The 17,744-nt window shown below is 51.0% G+C and overlaps 1 protein-coding gene across 1 annotated transcript; it reads right to left on the bottom strand.

The window, feature by feature from the left end:
• Positions 1–1,168: 1,168 nt before the first annotated feature.
• CAPG (capping actin protein, gelsolin like) lies at positions 1,169–17,310 on the bottom strand. Its single transcript, XM_030920704.1, is given in 12 exon segments — positions 1,169–1,374; positions 1,952–2,040; positions 4,427–4,559; positions 5,097–5,189; positions 5,534–5,592; positions 5,595–5,652; positions 7,517–7,587; positions 7,590–7,680; positions 7,880–8,034; positions 8,136–8,308; positions 8,474–8,509; positions 16,946–17,310. Coding segments are annotated over 12 exon segments (1,305 nt in total). The 5' UTR covers positions 17,227–17,310; the 3' UTR covers positions 1,169–1,308.
• Positions 17,311–17,744: the final 434 nt, after the last annotated feature.

The raw sequence follows: 17,744 nt of genomic DNA, 5'->3' as shown, positions 1-17,744 counted from the left end.
CAGAGGAGCTCATTTCTTTTTTACTTTTATTTTTTGAGTCAGAGTCTCTGTCACCCAGGCTGGAGTGCAGTTGCACAATCTCGGCTCACTGCAACCTCCACCTCCCGGGTTCAAGCAATTCTCCTGCCTCAGCCTCCCAAGTAGCTGAGATTACAGGCATGCACAACCATGCCTGGCTAATTTTTTTTGTATTTTTAGTAGAGATGGGGTTTCCATGTTGGCCAGACTGGTCTCAATCTCCTGATCACAAATGATCCGCCCGTCTCGCCCTCCCAAACTGCTGGTGTTATAGGCATAAGCCACCGCACCTAGCCGGGGTATCTATGGTTCTTGGCACAAAATCAGCAAGTTCAACTTGCCAATTGATCAGAATTTTTGTTTTGGGATGAAAGAATCCAATTTCTAGAGCTTGGAAGCCACATAGCCCAGAGGACCTGGGGGTGAGGGTGAGTCAGGGTGGTTGCAGCCTTGCCAAGCCTCATGGCCTCTGGTCCGAGCTGACACAGGCTCACTCACACCCTGCTCTTGGCCCCCAGGCATGCCTTCTCAGATGGGACCTCTTTTTGGCTACTGCATTCTCCCTGCTATTCAGCTCTCTAGCCTCTGACATCCAACCACCACTTCATTACATAAGAGAATGAACCAAGGTCTAGCAAAGGAAAGTAACTTGCCTAGGATCACAGAGGCAGGGTAAGAACCAGACTGAAGACTGTCCATGCTAGCCTGGTGCTTTTCGCACAGCCCTGCAGTGGCCCTGGGCTCACCAGCCAAACATGCAGTGCAATGTGCCTACGAAGTAAGAAGCCAGGCTTGGTACAGTTGTGAAAAGCTGTCCTCCCTTGCTCAGCGAGTGCTTTATTAGGGCATCTGAGGAAATACTGGCTTAAATGGAGCTGCATCCCAAGCCCATCGCCACAACCTTCTCCCTGTTGGAAATGTGAGACTGAACTGAACCCCCGGGTGAAAGTGATCCTGAGGGCTGGCACTGTGCCACCTCCTTAGTGGGTTCACAGCAGTCCCTGCAAGCCTGGCTGGGACTCCTCAGTCATGCAAAGCAGCTCTGGTACCTCCAAGGCTGTGCAATTGTCATCTGTGTGCTACTCCACCCCCAGCATGGGGATGAACCCAGGTGAATAGGTGGGTGACAGAATCAGCCCAGGTCAGGCAGTGCAGGAAAAGAGCTGGGAAAGCACTTATCTCCTTTATTGAACACCTGCAGGGGGCACCTCTGCACTGACCAGGCAGCCAGAGAAGCAAGTAGGCAGGCGGTGGGGGGCAGGGAAGCATGGGGCAGGAAGACGCCCACCCTCATTTCCAGTCCCTGAAAAATTGCTTGAAGATGGGACTCTCACGGCCCTGGGGCAGAATCTCCACCTGCAGGGACAGCGGGGGAGAAGTCTGGTTCACAAAGTTGCACCTCTGCCTCTGCCCGGGAGGACAGGACGGGGCCAGAGCCAGGGAGGAGGGTGTGGGCGCCCGGCCTGAGTCCATGTGCAGTCCAGGCCAGGAAAGCTCCCCTGGATGAGCCACGAGATGAGAACCAAGGTTTCAGGGACGCAGACTGAAGCAACAGACTGCTTCAAGGACGTGGATGCACAGTTCAATAAACGCCACCAACTGTAGGTGAGCCCTGTCAGCTCCCCGCGGGATGACTTGTGGACACTGTGCTGCGGCTGGAGGGGTGGCACCAGCCAGGGGCAATCACCCAGAGGAGGAGCACCCAGTTCTCTGTGTGCCCAGGGGAGTGCTGCCCAACATCCTCTTTGAAAATAATAAGTATTTTGACATTTTGAAGGATTGAGATGGGCTTTCCCACTGGATGGGTCTAAGAGGAAAGCCTGGTTGTTCCTGACAGTGCCTGAGGCGCTCTTGCCCTTCCTGGCCAATTTGAGGGGTCAGGGGCCACAGGAAGAGCCCTAGGAGGAGGGCTGGGGCATGGGCATCTCCTCACCTGAGTGTTCAGGGCGTACTGCATGCGCGAGATGAAGCCCTCGGCCACTTGCAGGGCTGCCTGCTGCTCCTTCTCATTCGCTTTTCGCCCTGGATCATAGGAAGGAGATTTTAAAAAAGAGCAGGGACCCTCTTTAGCCCCCATCCCATTTTTCTTGAGGAAATTTAAGGGAGTCCACAGAAGAGCCAGCAATTTTTACAATAAATGGACCAGGGGTCTCAAGAATGCTGAGGGGCTCTTTGGAGATGGGGAGTCAGTCCCTTAAGAATTTTCCCACACTGGCAGCACCAAGGTAGATGAAAACCCCTCTTCTGCCCGGGTCTGATCATGCAAACCTGTTCTGACCTGGGCCCCTTGAATAGTTCAGGGAGAGGAACAGGTGTTCACCCTAGCATCAGACTATGAGGTTACAGGTCTCCTTTTCCCCCAGGACCCCTCACCTCTTGAGTTCATCAAGCCTTTTCTGAAAAACTAAATAAGACAAAGGGTACAATTTATTATAGAGGTGAACTTACTCCCATAATGCCGGCAGGGCTACACTGGCCGAACGGTTATGCTAACTAAGTGCTTACAAAAATGAAGACCCCACATAATCCAGTCATTTCTGCTGGCAGTCCTGAGAACTCCAACTGCTCATTCCAGGCTTTTTTATTTTTATTTTTTCTGAGACACAGTCTCGTTCTGTCGCCCAGGCTGGAGTGCAGCGGCACCATCACAGCTCACTACAGTCTCAACCTCCCAGGCTCAAGCAATCCGCCCACCACAGCCTCCCGCGTAGCTGGGACCACAGGTGCATGCCACCACACTCAGCTAATTTTTGTTTTTTTGTAGAGAAGTGATATTTTGCCACGTTGCCCAGGTTGCCAGACATTTTTCCACGGAAATGATGCCGAAACGATGCCATGATGTGGTTGGCTCTCTAGGCAGGCTATAAAATGCCATGAACTACAATGTATCTGAAATTAATATGCTGGATTCCTTCCTCTGTCAACTGATTAGCTGCCCCCCTACCCATGAGATCCTTCTCTTCCTGGCCTCCCAAGTCTCCTGTTTCTCCTCTGGTTTCTCTTTCCATAGTGGTTGGGTTCCTTGCTCCGGTTTATACATGCTTCTGTGGGCCTCTGGGAACTCCCCTCTGCTTGGCATTGGTTCTATGGGATATGTGCCCTCTGGCAGTAGAGAAAAGGCAGCCCTGCAGCGCACGCATGCCTCTCTCTTCCCACTTTTGCTGCTCCCAGCTCCTTCCTTTCACCTCCATCTCTGCTGAGTTTCAGAAGCAATACTATGAAATGCCTGGTAGCAGCTATCTGTAGATACCCACCTACTTGTCTGCCTTCCTGACCAGGCTAGGGTCTCGCATTTTCTCTGCCTTGGTAGACCCCACAACTGGGTGTTGAGCAGATGCTATTGCTGAAAATTCTCAGACCCTAGACAGAGACTTAGAACAAGTTTGTTTCATTTTCAGTCAAACCAAGTAGAACAGGCTCTGCCCAACAGTGTTTCTATTTCCAGAAGATAGAATCTCTCAGAAAAACAAGTTCTACAGGTTCACCACTCACTGCATAAGATGATGTTTAATTTGTCTAAAATTCATTTCTGTCAAACCTTGAGGCAGAATCCCAGGATCAGGGATCCCAGAAGCCCCGAAGGTCTAGAGCTCGGCTAGGGCAGTGGTTCTCAAAGTGTGGTCCCTGGTGCCAGCGGCACAGACGTAACCCGGAAACTTGTTAGAGATGCCCGTTCTGCCCCACTCCCGACCTAAGGAGTCAGAATCCTTGGGGATGGAGCCCAGCCATCTAAACAGGCCCTGAGGTGATTCTGAGGCTTGCTGAAGTTTCAGAGTCATTGTCTAGAATTTAGGAGGTGGGAACAGCAAAGAGAAAATGGTGAGGCAGTGGCACATGTCTGTAATCCCAGCACTTTGGGAGGCCAAGGCAGGCGGACCACTTGAGGTCAGAAGTTTGAGACCAGCCTGGTGGTGAAACCCCGTCTCTACTAGAAAAGACAAAAAAATTAGCCGGGCGTGGTGGCGGGCACCTGTAGTCCCAGCTACTCGGGAGGCTAAGGCAGGAGAATCGCTTGAACCCAGGAAGCGGAGATTGCAATGAGCTGAGATCGTGCCACTGCACTCCAGCCTGGGTGACAGAGCGAGACTCCATCTCAAAAAAAAAAAAAAAGACAGAAAATAGCGATGCCTGTGCCATGGCTCACGCTTGTAATCCCAGCACTTTGGGAGGCCAAGGTGAAGATCACTGGAGCCCGAGAGTTTGATACCATCCTGGGCAACATAGAGAGACCCCATCTCTATCTTTAAAAAACATTTTTTAAAGAGAGAGAAAATGGCCAGCCAGAAGCATGCAGGCTCCCTGAGGCTGTCTTTTACAAGCAGCTGGACAGGCTGAGCCCTGCAAAGGGAAGCCTGCCCAGGTCAGAGAAGCTACAGGTATCTCAGGCTGTTACAGAGGAGCCATGTACCCTTCCAGATATAGATCTTGCCACAGAGCCCGTTGTGCAGCACGAAGCAGTCATCAGATATCAGCAGTTCAAGGGCAAAGGGGCTGGAGTCGGCCACCTTGGTCAGGTTCATCTGTCCAGTGGCATCAGAGACCTAGGGAAGACGGACAGTGCCTGATCTTACCCCCCACACACCAGCCCTCACCTCAGCCTGAGGAGGGGGAGGCTGGCCCTCGCTTGCTCCCTCCCACTCTGCCCCACTGCCCACCGCCCAGGTCCCAGGAGCAGACAGGAGAGTGAAGACCTGAAAAGCAAATTCCAGGCAGCCCCACTCCCTCCCATCACCCCAATCCCTGCAGCACAGGGGCCCCGAACCCATTTGGAAATTAGGTGCATTCCAAATTACAAAGAAATGCACAGAATTCAAGAAAGAAAAGCTCAGCATTGGCTTCAAGTCTTCACCAAGCATGGGCTGGAAGTGAGGTGCACTCATCTCCTCAGCAGGGCCTGCCTTCCGCCCACTCCCCATCCTCCTCTCACTCCCAGTCCTGTATAACTCCCCACCTCCCATCCCGGTTCCAGCCCCACCTTCCCCCTGCCTTCTCCCCTCCACCCTGCTTGCACACAGCTGTGCTGTGCAGGCTCCCACCCTCCCTGCTGCTGGGTCCCAGGGCAGGCTTGTGGGGCCCACCTTATACAGAGCTGCGGCCTGGGCATTTGCCTTGTCAGCTGTGAGGTCTTCCTCGGGGTTGCCCTCCTTCAGAGCAGGCTTGGGGCCCAGGACCTGCAGGGGCCAGAGCAGGCCAGGTTTATAGGGACCCCTGCCCTGGAACTTCCCAGCCCATCATGCCCAGGGCCATAGCTTCTGGTGGGGCAAACTGCACCCTGCACTAGGGCACCCAGCAGAGGTGAGTTGAGTGTTCAGCCCACCCCACCAGCGAGGCTGCTCAGCCTCCAGGATGAGCATCTACTCAGAGCGGCACCCTGTGAGCTGGCCACAGCCCAAGGCAGTACCCCAGATGCCCCCTGTCACCCTCCACCGGCCACCCTCAGCCCTCAGCTCATCACCACCTCTCTTGGCCACTTTCAAGCAGAGGCTCCCGGCTGCCCACTCCAATGTCCCCCAACCTGGATCATCTCAGCAGGCTCCTCCCCATCAGTGACAATCTCCACCTGGGCTTTGCCAGGTCCCTCGCCTTGTTGTGTTCCAGGATGTTGGACTTTCCACCACACCAGGCGAAGATGTTCTGCAGGGAAGCAGGAAAGCCCGGGTCAGAGCCAGGTGCCTGTATCCTGCTCCCTCGCTCAGAGAAGGGCCCACAGCTCCCCCTCTCTCCTCTCTGAACTGTCCCTGAGGCACGACAATCAGGAAGGCAGAGCAAAGCACAGAGGGCTCTCTGAGAATGCCCACGACCACCCTCTGCAACTGTTTCTCTGCCCACCTGCCATCTGTCTTCCTTTCTTTTTTTTCAAGACAGGGTTTCACTCTGTCATCCAGGCTGGAGTGCAAAGACACGATCATGGCTCACTGCAGCCTCGACATCACAGGCTCAAGCAATCCTTGCACCTTAGCTTCCAAGCAGCTGGGACTATAGGCACGTGCCACCATGCCTGGCTAATTTCTTAACTTTTTGTAGAAATGGGGTCCCACTATATTGCCCAGGCTGGTTACAAACTGCTGGGCTCAAGCCTCTTACTTTTTCTTTTCTTTTTTATTTTTTGAGATGGAGTTTCACTCTTGTTGCCCAGGATGGAGTGCTCACCACAACCTCTGCCTCCTAGGTTCAAGAGATTCTCCTGTCTCAGCCTACCAAATAGCTGGGATTACAAGCATGTGCCACCATGCCCGGCTAATTTTGTACTTTTAGTAGAGATGCGGTTTCTCCATGTTGGTCAGGCTGGTCTCGAACACCTGACCTCAGGTGATCTGCCTACCTCAGCCTCCCAAAGTGCTGGGATTACAGGCGTGAGCCACTGCGCCCGGCGCCTCTTTATTTTTCTTCCCATCACACATCTCCTATGTTTAAACATCTCTTACCACCTATCTCCACCTACTAGAAAGTGAGCTTCATCAGGACATGAAGGTTTTGTTTGGCTTTGCTCACTGCTGTGGGTCCACTGCTAAAACAGAGCCTGGCATGGATTTAGGTGCAAAATAAATATTGACTGACTTGAGTGAAGGACTAGATGGGTGAATGGCTGAATGTCTCCTTGAGCGCAGCATCTCACACTCCTACCCGCCACCCTGCCTGGCAGAGCCCCTGTCACCTCTCCTCTTCTGGTAATGGCAAGGTCTGTTCACCCATCCCCTTCCTTGTCTCAGCACGTGTAGTCCTCCTCACCAAGAGCTCCTGGATTGATTTCTCTGCCCCAAATCTTCAACGCCACAAGATGCAGCTCATACTCCTCAGCCAGTCAATCTTCTCATAACCTGGGGCTCACCTTCCACCTTCCTTAGCAATTTCCCTCTCGCTGCTCCTGTCCCCCAGCCCAGGTCCCAGTCTCATTAGACCCCTGGTGTGTGCATGTCTGCACCCTTCCCCACCTTGGTGGCTCAGCTCACCTTCTCCCTTTGCCTGGAGTGGCATCTCCCCTCCTATAGGTCTAGTCCAATGTCACCTTCCTGGGACAACTGGCTTCGGCTCAGGCTAGAGGGCCCCTCCCTGCCTCAAGCCCCCCAGCACATGGCAGCTGTCCCCCTTAAAGTCCTCATCACATCCTGCCTCAGGTTATGGCAAGTGACCGGCCCATCTTGGCTGCCTCCCCAGAGCGAGCTTTTGTGGTCCCTGTGCTGGCTCAGAGAGGGCATCACAGATTCACTGAATGAAGAGATCAGTGACTGAATTAATGAATGGTCTGGCAGGCAGTGAACTCAGAGGCTTCCAAGAGGAGGGAGAAAGCTCCAGAGCATCAGAGGCAATGTCTAGATGGCAGAAGGAGGCTGGCATCAGTCCTTACAAATACAGGGACGTTCTCCAATGGTCAGAGGGCTCTGACTTGGAATGGGCTTACAGTTTCTCAGCTTCTCTCCCTCTTTCCTGGCCTCCTGCCCCTCTGTCCTTGTAAAGGATGGTGCCAATACGGAGTGCTCAGTCTGGCCAGCCTACCCACCTGGCCCAGGTCCAGGATGAAGCAGTCCCCAGCGTTGAAGCTGTCCCAGTTCAGTGCCCGCTCAGTGCACAGATGTTCTTCTTCCCCTTCACCTGGTAGAGTTTCTTGATGGCAGCTGGGGCTCCTGTGGAGGTCTTGTGAAATGCTGACTCCACACCACCTTCCTGCAGCCCAGACAGCCCATCTGAGTGGACTGACAGGAGACCCAGAGCCCTTTGCACCCCATCCCACTGGGAGACGGGCAGAAAGGTGGGGATCCAGCCCCAAAGGCACCTGGGTCTTCTGCAGGTTAAGAACCAGCCAGAAGCGGGGCTGGCTCTGAGAGAAGCTGCAGGGTGGGGGTGCCTGGAGGTGGGCTCTGACCTGGTACTTGAGGCCTCGTGGGAAGTAGCTCATGAAGAGGTCGGACTCATTGCCCTGCACCTCGCGGTGCTGCACAGGCCGCTCTCCCAGCAGCGTGTTGAGGTGCACAGCCAGCACAGCACAGGCCCCCTGCTCATCCCGGGATGACTGCTGACCTGGGACAAGTGGGAGAGGGCAGGGCAAGGCCCCTGCGATCCATGCCAGACCCCTCCCTCCCCTGCCTGGGCCCAACCTTCCCCCATCCAGATCCCCTTACCTATCCACAGGTGCAGATGGGAAACCTCTTCTGGGCCATTGTGCAACACTAGGTAGGAGTGCCCCGAGAAGAAGACACCCTAGTTCTCTCATGCCACGGGCACTGGCTTCAGCTTCTCCACCCGCCACACATGCAGGCCTGGATCCTGCACTGAGCCTGGGAATGGAGAGCCACTGCGAGAAGAGAGAGGGTTGACAGCAGCCAGGACCCACTGGCCCAAGCACAGCCCTGGGCAGGCCTGGCGACTGCAGTCTGGGGATGAGGAAAGCGGTGGGGAGGGGCAGCCCTTGGAGGTAAAGAAGGGGAAGTTGTGAAAGGAGAAGGGGCATGCAGCTTACCTCTGGGGAATGGCTGTGTACATGCTGTCTTCAGATCTGGAAAGAAAGAAGAAGTCATTATTATTACAAATGCCGCAAAAAGGACCTCTCACATGGGGCTGGAGAGGCCCTTCCCAGTGGCCAAGTACTTTCATATTCATCAACTACTTCATCTCTAGGAGCCCTAGTTCCATTATGCAGACAAAGAAAATGAGTCTCAGAAATTCTAAGTCTAAGGCCACACAGTTAGTGAGTGGTTCATGGAAATAAGGTCTCTGACCCCTGGGCCAGGGTCTTCCCTCTGCTGAGATCTCACAGAAATTAAAATAAGAGCAGAAATTAACAGAAAACGGAAACAAGAGAGAAGAGTAATGAATCTTTTTTTTTTTTTTTTTTGAGACTGAGTCTCACTCTGTTGCCCGGGCTGGAGTGCAGTGGTGTGATCTCACCTCACTGCAACCTCCACCTCCCGGGTTCAAGTAATCCTCTGGTCTCAGCCTCCCAAGTAGCTGGGATTACAGGCACCACTATCACACCTGGGTAATTTTTGTATTTTTAGTAGAGACAGGGTTTTGCCATGTTGCCCAGGCTGGTGTTGAACTCCTGACCTCAAGTGATTTGCCCACCTCAGCCTCCCAAAGTGCTGAGATTATAGGCATGAGCCACCATGCCTGGCCTCAAGTTGGCTTTTTTTTTTTTTTGGAGACAGAGTCTCACTCTGTCACTCAGGCTGGAGTGCAGTGGTGTGATCTCGGCTCACTGCAACCTGTGCCTCCTGAGTTTGACTGATTCTTGTGCCTCAGCTTCCCAAGTAGCTGGGATTACAGGCCCACACCACCACGCCTGGCTAATTTTTGTATTTTTAGTTGAGACAGTGTTTCACCATGTTGGCCAGGCTGGTCTTAAACTACTGACCTCAGATGATTCACCCGCCTCGGCCTCCCAAAGTGCTGGGATTAGAGGCGTGAGCCACTGCGCCCGGCAAGTTGTTTTTTTAAACCAATAAAATTGATAAATCTTTAGACAAACTGATTAGCAGAAAGAGAAAACACAAATCTCAATACAGAAATGAGAGATATGAGATCACCACAGATTTTACAGATATTAAAAGGATAAAAGGAATATTACAAAAACTTTATGCCAATATATTCAACCACTTATATAAAATGGGCAAATTCCGTCAAAGATACAAATTATGAAAGTTCACTCAAGAAGACACAGATTATCTGAACAGTGGCCATATCTATTAAGGAAAATAAATCTGTACTAAAAAACTCATTCCCCCAAAACCCAAGCCCAGATAGCTTCATTGGTAATTTCTACCAAAAATTTAAAAAGGATATATCAATTATACGCAAAATCTTCAAAACAATAGATGACAGAACACTTCTCAATTCATCCTATGCTGCCACCATTCTCCTGATAACAAAACCAGATAAATAAATTACACAAGAAGAAAATTACAGATCAATATTGCTCATGTACATACACATAAAGAAATTTACAAAATTTGGCTGGGCACGGTGGCTCACACCTGTAATCCCAGCACTTTGGGAGGCCAAGGTGGGTAGATCATGAGGTCAGGAGTTTGAGACCAGCCTGGCCAACATGGTGAAACTCTATCTCTACTAAAAATACAAAAATTGGCCGGGCGCGGTGGCTCAAGCCTGTAATCCCAGCACTTTGGGAGGCCGAGACGGGCGGATCACGAGGTCAGGAGATCAAGACCATCCTGGCTAACATGGTGAAACCCCGTCTCTACTAAAAATACAAAAAACTAGCCGGGCGACCTGGTGGGCGCCTGTAGTCCCAGCTACTCGGGAGGCTGAGGCAGGAGAATGGCGTGAACCCGGGAGGCGGAGCTTGCAGTGAGCTGAGATCCGGCCACTGCACTCCAGCCTGGGCGACAGAGCGAGACTCCGTCTCAAAAAAAAAAAAAAAAAAAAAAAAAAAAAAAATACAAAAATTTGCTGGGTGTGGTGACACGTGCCTATAGTCCTAGCTACTCAGGAGGCTGAGGGGTGAGAATCGCTTGAACCTGGGAGGCAGAGGCTGCAGTGAACTGAGACCACGCCATTGCACTCCAGCCTGGGTGACAGAGTGAGACTCCGTCTCAAAAAAAAAAAAAAAAAAGAAAATTAACAAAATTTTAGCAAATGAAATCAAATAATATATAAAAAATAAACCATGATGACCAAATGAGGTTTACCCCAGGAATGCAAGGTTGGTTTAATATCTGAAAATCAGGGTGACAATAGCTAATAATAATGCAGTGTATATTTCAAGATAGCCAGAAGAGAGGATTTGAATGTTATCATCACAAAGAAATGATACATGTTTAAAGTGATGGATATGCTAATTACCTTGATTTGATCACTATACAATGAAACATCATACTGCACCTGCTAAGTATGTACAACTATTATCTGTCAATTATAAATTTAAAATAAATAAATAAAGCAGCTCACAATGCAAAAAAAAAAAAAAAAAACCACCAAAATTTGAAAATCAATGCTATCCACCCTATTAACAAACATCTATGTGTAATCATCTCAATAGATGCAGAAACAGCATTTAGCAAAATTCTACATTCATTCCTAGTTTTAAATTTTTTCAAGTCTGGGCAATATAGGGAGACCTCAACCCTACAAAAAATTTAAAAATCAGCCAAGGCCAGGTGCAGTGGCTCACATCTGTAATCCCAGCACTTTTGGAGGCCAAGGTGGGCGGATCATGAGGTCAGGAGTTCGAGATCAGCCTGGCCAACATGGTGAAACCCCATCTCTACTAAAATACAAAAATTAGCTGGGCGTGGTGGCATGCATCTGTAATCCCAGCTACTTGGGAGGCTGAGGCAGGAGAATTGCTTGAACTCAGAAGGCAGAGGTTGCAGTGAGCCAAGATCATGCCACTGCACTCCAGCCTGGGTGACAGAGTGAGACTCTGTCTCAAAAAATAAATAAACAAATAAATAAATCAGCCAAATGTGGTAGTGCAAGCCTGTAATCCCAGCTACTCAGGAGGCTGAGGAGGGAGTATCGCTTGAGCCCAGGAGGTAGAGGCTGCAGTAAGCCAAGATCATGTCACTGAACTGCAACCTGGATGACAGTGAGACCCTCTCTCAAAAAAAAAAAAGAAAAAAAAATTTTTTTTTTACCAACAAACTAGGAATAGAAGGAAACCTCCTTAACTTGATAAAAAGGCATCTATTTAAAATACAACAAACAAACCAACCAACCCTTCACCTAACATTATACTTAATGGCTGCTCTAATTCTAAACTCCCTCCCTGGGAAATTTCATCCACTCCCAGGCATCAGCTATCAATTCTGTACGCCCAGCTTCCCTCAAATGCCAGAATGATGAACATCAGACTTATTCTGTGGGCCAATGGGAGCAACTTTTTCTGGACAAAAGTCATTCAAAGGAAAAAATGCTAAACACAAGCATTTTTTTAAAAAATTATCTTTTTAAAAAATTCAGAAAATGCAACAGCTACAGCTCCACTTACTGTCGCTTTCATAAGTTCCCATCACTAGAGGATTTCTTTTTTTGGCTCAAAATGCAGAGATCACAGAGCCAGCATGTACTTTGTACATAATACAATTCATGCTGTGCATCCATTCGGACAGAGTTTGTGTAAGGTGAGCCCAGTGGCACGGGGTAAGGGCTTGGGGAATTGGAAGGTAAAAATGCAAGTTGGCACCATCAGGAGATTCTTGGGGGCTGGGGCAGCAGGATCAGGAAGTGCAACATTTGGCGGGGGCCAGGGAAGTCGGGGGTCAGGGGAAGGTAGATGACAGAGCAGAAGGAATTTAGTCTGAGTAGGAAACAAAGAGGGACAGGTCAAGGGCAGTGATAATGGATATGAAATGCTGTGTGAATTATGACTTTCCTTTTCCTTTCCCAACCTACAAAATAGTGGAAGGCATATTTTGGCACCACGATTCCGGAGGAGGAGCCACAGAGAAGAGAGGTTTGCAGAGGGAAACTTTAAGGTTTCTCCAGCCCACAGAGGATCACATGTTGTGCCCACATCCCCTGCAACAGGCAGCCCGGCCTGTGACCCAGGCCTGAGATGGTGAAGTGGCTGCCCCAAGCTGAAGCCATCAGGGAGAGCTCAGGAATGAGACATGGAGTGCGCCAATTGTCAGCTTTACTATTTTTCATTCTGTGTTTAACTCAAAATCAGGCAGCCAACATGCCAGAGAGCCACATCAGGGTTTGGATGAAAGGGGTTTGGCAGGCCAGGTGCAGTGGCTCAGGCCTGTAATCCTAGCACTTTGGGAGGCCGAGGTGGGCGGATTACTTGAGGTCAGGAGTTCGAGATCAGCCTGGCCAACATGGTGAAACCCCGTCTCTACTAAAAGCACAAAAATTATCCGGAAATCACTTGAACCTGGGAGGTGGAGATTGCAGTGAGCCAAGATCTGTGCCACTGCACTCCAGCCGCGGCAATGGAGCAAGACTTGGTCTCAAAAAAAAAAAAAAGAAAAAAGAAAAGAAAGGAGTTTGGCTGCCCATTAGAATGACCATGGGACCTGATTAAAATGTTGGTATTGAAAAATATTCTTTGCTTTGCCAAACTTTAATCAGGCTTCTGAACCTCCCCGTAGGCCCATCTGTGTGCTTGTAAAATCCAGTTTCAGCAAAAGAACCCTGCTAAGGCCATTTAGCCAGAACCCCCTACCCTTGATATCTGGTCAATCTGGTAATTGTTGATATCTGAATGGGTTCCTCATCCCCCTGCCCCCGCCGCCCCTGTAATGTCTGATCACTCTGGCCTGTATTAAACAAGAATCCTGTTAGGGGCCGGGCACAGTGGCTCATGCCTGTAATCCCAGTACTTTGGGAGGCCAAGGCGGGCAGATCACCTGAGGTTGGGAGTTCCAGACCAGCCTGTCCAACATGGAGAAACCCCATCTCTACTAAAAATACAAAATTAGCTGGGCGTCGTGGCGCATGCCTGTAATCCCAGCTACTCAGGAGGCTGAGGTAGGAGAATCACTTGAACCTGCAAGGCAGAGGTTGTGGTGAGCCGAGATCATGCCATTGCACTCCCGCCTAGGCAACAAGAGCGAAACTCCGTCTCAAAAAAAAAAAAAAAAAAAAATCCTATTAGGTCAGTCTAGCCAGAATCTCTTTATCCTTGAAATTTCCTCTTAGTAATTTTCTTTCTTTTTTTTGTTTTTGAGACAGAGTCTCACTCTGCTGCCCAGGCTGCAGTGCAATGGCACTGTCTCAGCTCATTGCAACCTCTGCTTCCTGAGTTCAAGCAATTCTCCTGCCTCAGCCTCCTGTGCAATGGGATTAGAGGTATGTACCCCGTGACACCTGGCTAATATTTTGTACTGTTAGTAGAGATGAGGTTTCACCATGTCGGCCAGGCTGGTCTTGAAGTCCTGACCTCAGTTGATCACCCACCTTGGCCTCCCAAAGTGCTAGGATTACAGGCATAAGCCACTATGCCCAGTCCATATTTTTTTTCTTTAACAGTGCCCAAGCCCCTGGTCTGAGGATCTGATTCCACAGGTCTGGACTGAGGCTTGATCACCCATACTTTGAACATATGTTCAAAGTGATGGTAGTACTTCCAGTGAATTCTGTCCAGAACAGTGTCAAATGCTCGCCTGTACATTAGAATCATTTGGGGGCTTTTGAAAAACCCCAGTGCCAGCCAGGCATGGTGGCTCACACCTATAATTCCAGCACTTTGGGAGGCCGAGGTGGGTGGAATGCTTGAGCTCAGGAGTTCAAGACCAGCCTGGGCAACATGGTGAAACCCTGTCTCTACAAAATATACAAAAATTAGCTGTGGCACATGCCTGTAATCCTAGCTACTTGGGAGGTTGCAGCACAAGAATTGCTTGAACTTGGGAGGTGGAGGTTATAGTAAGCCGAAATCACACCACTGCACTCCAGCCTGGGCGACAGAGTGAGACTCTGTCTCAAAAAAAAAAAAAAAAAAAAAAAGTAATTTACAGAAAAAAAAGAAAAACCCCAGTGTCTAGCTTCCATATTGGACTCATTAAAACCAGACTCTCTGGGTGGAGCCTGGATGTCAGTGTTTGAGAAGCTCCAGATGACTCTAATGCTTGGTCAGGGCTGAAACTCCTGCTGCCTCATCAGATCTCTGTCCCAGGACCTTTTGTTCCAGTCTCTCCTGGGGAAGGGTCCACCCTAACCTCTGGCCTTTCATTCTCTCCCCTTTCCCAGCCCTCTGTCCAAGCCCACAGCTCCTCGAGCTTCCTCAGTGTCCACGTTCACTCTTATATCCATTAAAGCCCCCTCATCCTAGGCTGGGCGCAGTGGCTCACGCCTGTAATCCCAGCACTTTGGAAGGCTGAGGCAGGTGGATCACCTGAGGTCAGGAGTTCAAGACCAGCCTGGCCAACATGGTGAAACCCCATCTCTGCTAAAAATACAAAATTAGCCAGGCATGGTGGTGCGTGCCTGTAGTTCCAGCTACTCAGGAGGCCAAGGCAGGAGAATCGCTGGAACCCGGGAGGCTGAGGTTGCAGTGTGCTGAAATGATGGCACCACTTCACTCTAGCCTGGGCAACAGAGCAAGACTCCGTCTCAGGAAAAAAAAAAAAAAAAAAGGGTTCCTCATCCTTCCAGGCCTGTATCAAGCCCCAGCTGTCCAAGAAAACTTCCAGGACATTCAGTGACCTCTGCCTTCTCTGGGAGTTCTCCCAGCCCTCTCCCCTGGGAGCACATACTTTAGCCTATTTCATAGCATAACCTGGCTGCTTCATGTCTCAACTGAAGCATGCTGGCAAATGATGGCACAGAGGACACACCTGATGCCTCTGTTCCTCAAGCACCCCAGGAATGAGTCATCCAATTCCACTCAAGGTCTGTGCTGGGGGCTTGGCACTGGGGGAGAGGTGCACAGAGACAAAGAATAGCCCATGTTTCATGGTTTAGCTGCAGGGTGCAGTGAACAAGGGGGCCATCGTACCCAGTGAAACTGCAGACAAATTTCCTCTAGGTGGGGAATGTCACAGAATCACAGATGTCAGCATTAGAAAGTGCTAAAGTTCTTATCTAGTCCTGCTCTGCCTGCACTGCCCTACACATACCCACACACGCATAGTGCAGAAATCTCTTCTATAGCATCCCTTACCATCCTCTTCTTGAAGGCTTCCAGTGATGGGGAACTCACTACCTTACCAAACAGCCTCTTCTACACCTCTTAAAGACTTTACTTTTCCCCACTCTGCCATAGTGTGGTGAGTTATGGACCTGCCCATCTCCACCACCACACTGTAGGGTCCTATAGGGCAGGAAGTGTATTTTGCCTCTGGATCTAGCTGGAACCTCATGCAGGTGCTCAAAGAATGCATTCGATTAACTGGACCTGCTGGGCTCCGATTATTAGACTAGGGTGGCACCTAAGGGATAGCCCAGGATTTCAAAAGGCTGGGACAGGCTGGAGCAGCCCCAGGAGGCAGACAGCAGGGGCTAGAGGTCCCATCAGACTGCCATGGGGCTGGGGGTGGGGAGGAGGGAAGCCCTGCCGGCTGTCCCATGGTCCTGACTTAGGCTGTCTTTGAGGACACACTGGGGGACCTGGGAGAGGGGGTTGCCATCACACACACCTTTAAGGAAAGACTTGACAGCCGTCAGAGGGACAAAAATCCTGCCAGGGTCCAGTGGTACCTTTGCCTTCCTCAGATCCTGATTCCACTGACCCCCAACAGGTCTCTTCCCTTCACAGTCCCTGCTTGTCCCTAGGTGTGGAATGAAACAGCACCTCCTCTTCTCCTGGAGAAGGGGTGGAGAGGTAGGTGTCCACACGAGAAACCACATGGAATCTCCCAGCCTGGGACATGGCATTCTCAGAATCTGGGTCCAGAGGCCCCATTTGGGGATTCCAAATGGTTTTTCCCCTGATACCAAATAGGTCTCCTACCTTTCCCCAGGTTCCACCACTTCCTCGCTCCCCACATCCTACCTCAGACAGTCCACCTAGACCCTTAGCCAAGGTCTTCCAGAGTTTGCAAAATAATCAAATGTGCCACTTGCATTTGAATTCAAATGGCTAGGACTGCCCTGCCCCCTCTCCAAGCCACTCCCAACCAAATAGCCAGTCACACCACAGTCCTGTCTTGGGGACAGGCAGCTTCTAATCTGATTTCACCTCCAGTCTGGCTGAGGGCCTTCAGGAGCAGTGTGGTGGCCTCTTTCAGGAGGTCTGGCACAGCTGGGACAAGCCCTGACCCAAGAGTCCCTCCGTGTGCAGCGTGGGCACAGCCCACCCATCCTCCTGGGCAGCTTCGCGGCTGCCATCAGATCAGGTGCCTGGAGCCTGGCATTAGGCTGGCAGGAGAGCGGGCTGAGGGAATACCACCCCAGCACAAAGTGATAACCAGAAATGTGGGTCTCTGTTCCCAGACCACCACCGCCAGCCCTCGCCTGCCCACCCAGGAGGGTACCAGCTAGCCTCGCTGGCAGCCACCCTGCCACCTTCACCTTTCAACACTCCTACCTTCCTTTCTTGCTCCTACTTCTGCTTCGTAGGTTCGTCTTCCTTCCAGCCTGCTCCACCCGGCTTCTCACTTCCCTCTTACTTCTCTGCCTGCCCCACCCACCAGCCCCACCCCTGGCCTCCTTCCCCAGCCGGTGTGGAGGCGATGTCCCCCGACAGGGAGGGGCAGGCAGTGCTGGGAGGCCAGTAGGCCTGAAGCAGAAGAGCAAGCACTGGGGTGGGCAGTGGGTATGCCAGGCCGTTTCCTCAGAGGGGCCCACAGGGGGCCTGGAGGTCCACATAGCCCCATCACAATGGCCTCAGCCCCCTGCAGGTCACAGCCAAGGCAGATCAGGGAGGGCATCTCTGAGTCTGAGACCAGCAAGGAAAGCCATGCTCTCCATTCAGGGCCTGGAGCAGGCGCTGCACAGCCCAAACCGCTGCTGGGTTAGTCACATTTCCTGGGCAGGGTCACTGGCTCCACATCACTTTTTCCTCCTCCCTCAACTTGTCTTTCTCCTTGCCCCGAAAGCAAGTGTTTGATGTTTTTCAAGATCAGTTTTTTGGTTTTGTTTTTTTTTTTTTTTTCTGAGACAGGGCTCACTCTGTCACACAAGCTGGAGTGCAGTGGCATGATCACAGCTAACTGCAGCCTTGATCTCCTGGGCTCAAGCGATCCTCCTGCCTCAGCCTCCTGAGCAGCTGAGACCACATGCCTGCACCAACACGCCCAACTAATTTTTTTATTTTTTCTGGAGACGGAGTCTTGCTACCCAGGCTGGTCTAGAACTCCTGAGCTGAAGCAATCCTCCCACTTCAG

Source organism: Rhinopithecus roxellana, chromosome 17 (assembly GCF_007565055.1).
Source record: "Rhinopithecus roxellana isolate Shanxi Qingling chromosome 17, ASM756505v1, whole genome shotgun sequence".
Taxonomy (NCBI): Eukaryota; Metazoa; Chordata; class Mammalia; order Primates; family Cercopithecidae; genus Rhinopithecus; species Rhinopithecus roxellana.
Note: the sequence above shows the minus strand (reverse complement) of the source record. Positions and strands in the feature narration are given on the sequence as shown.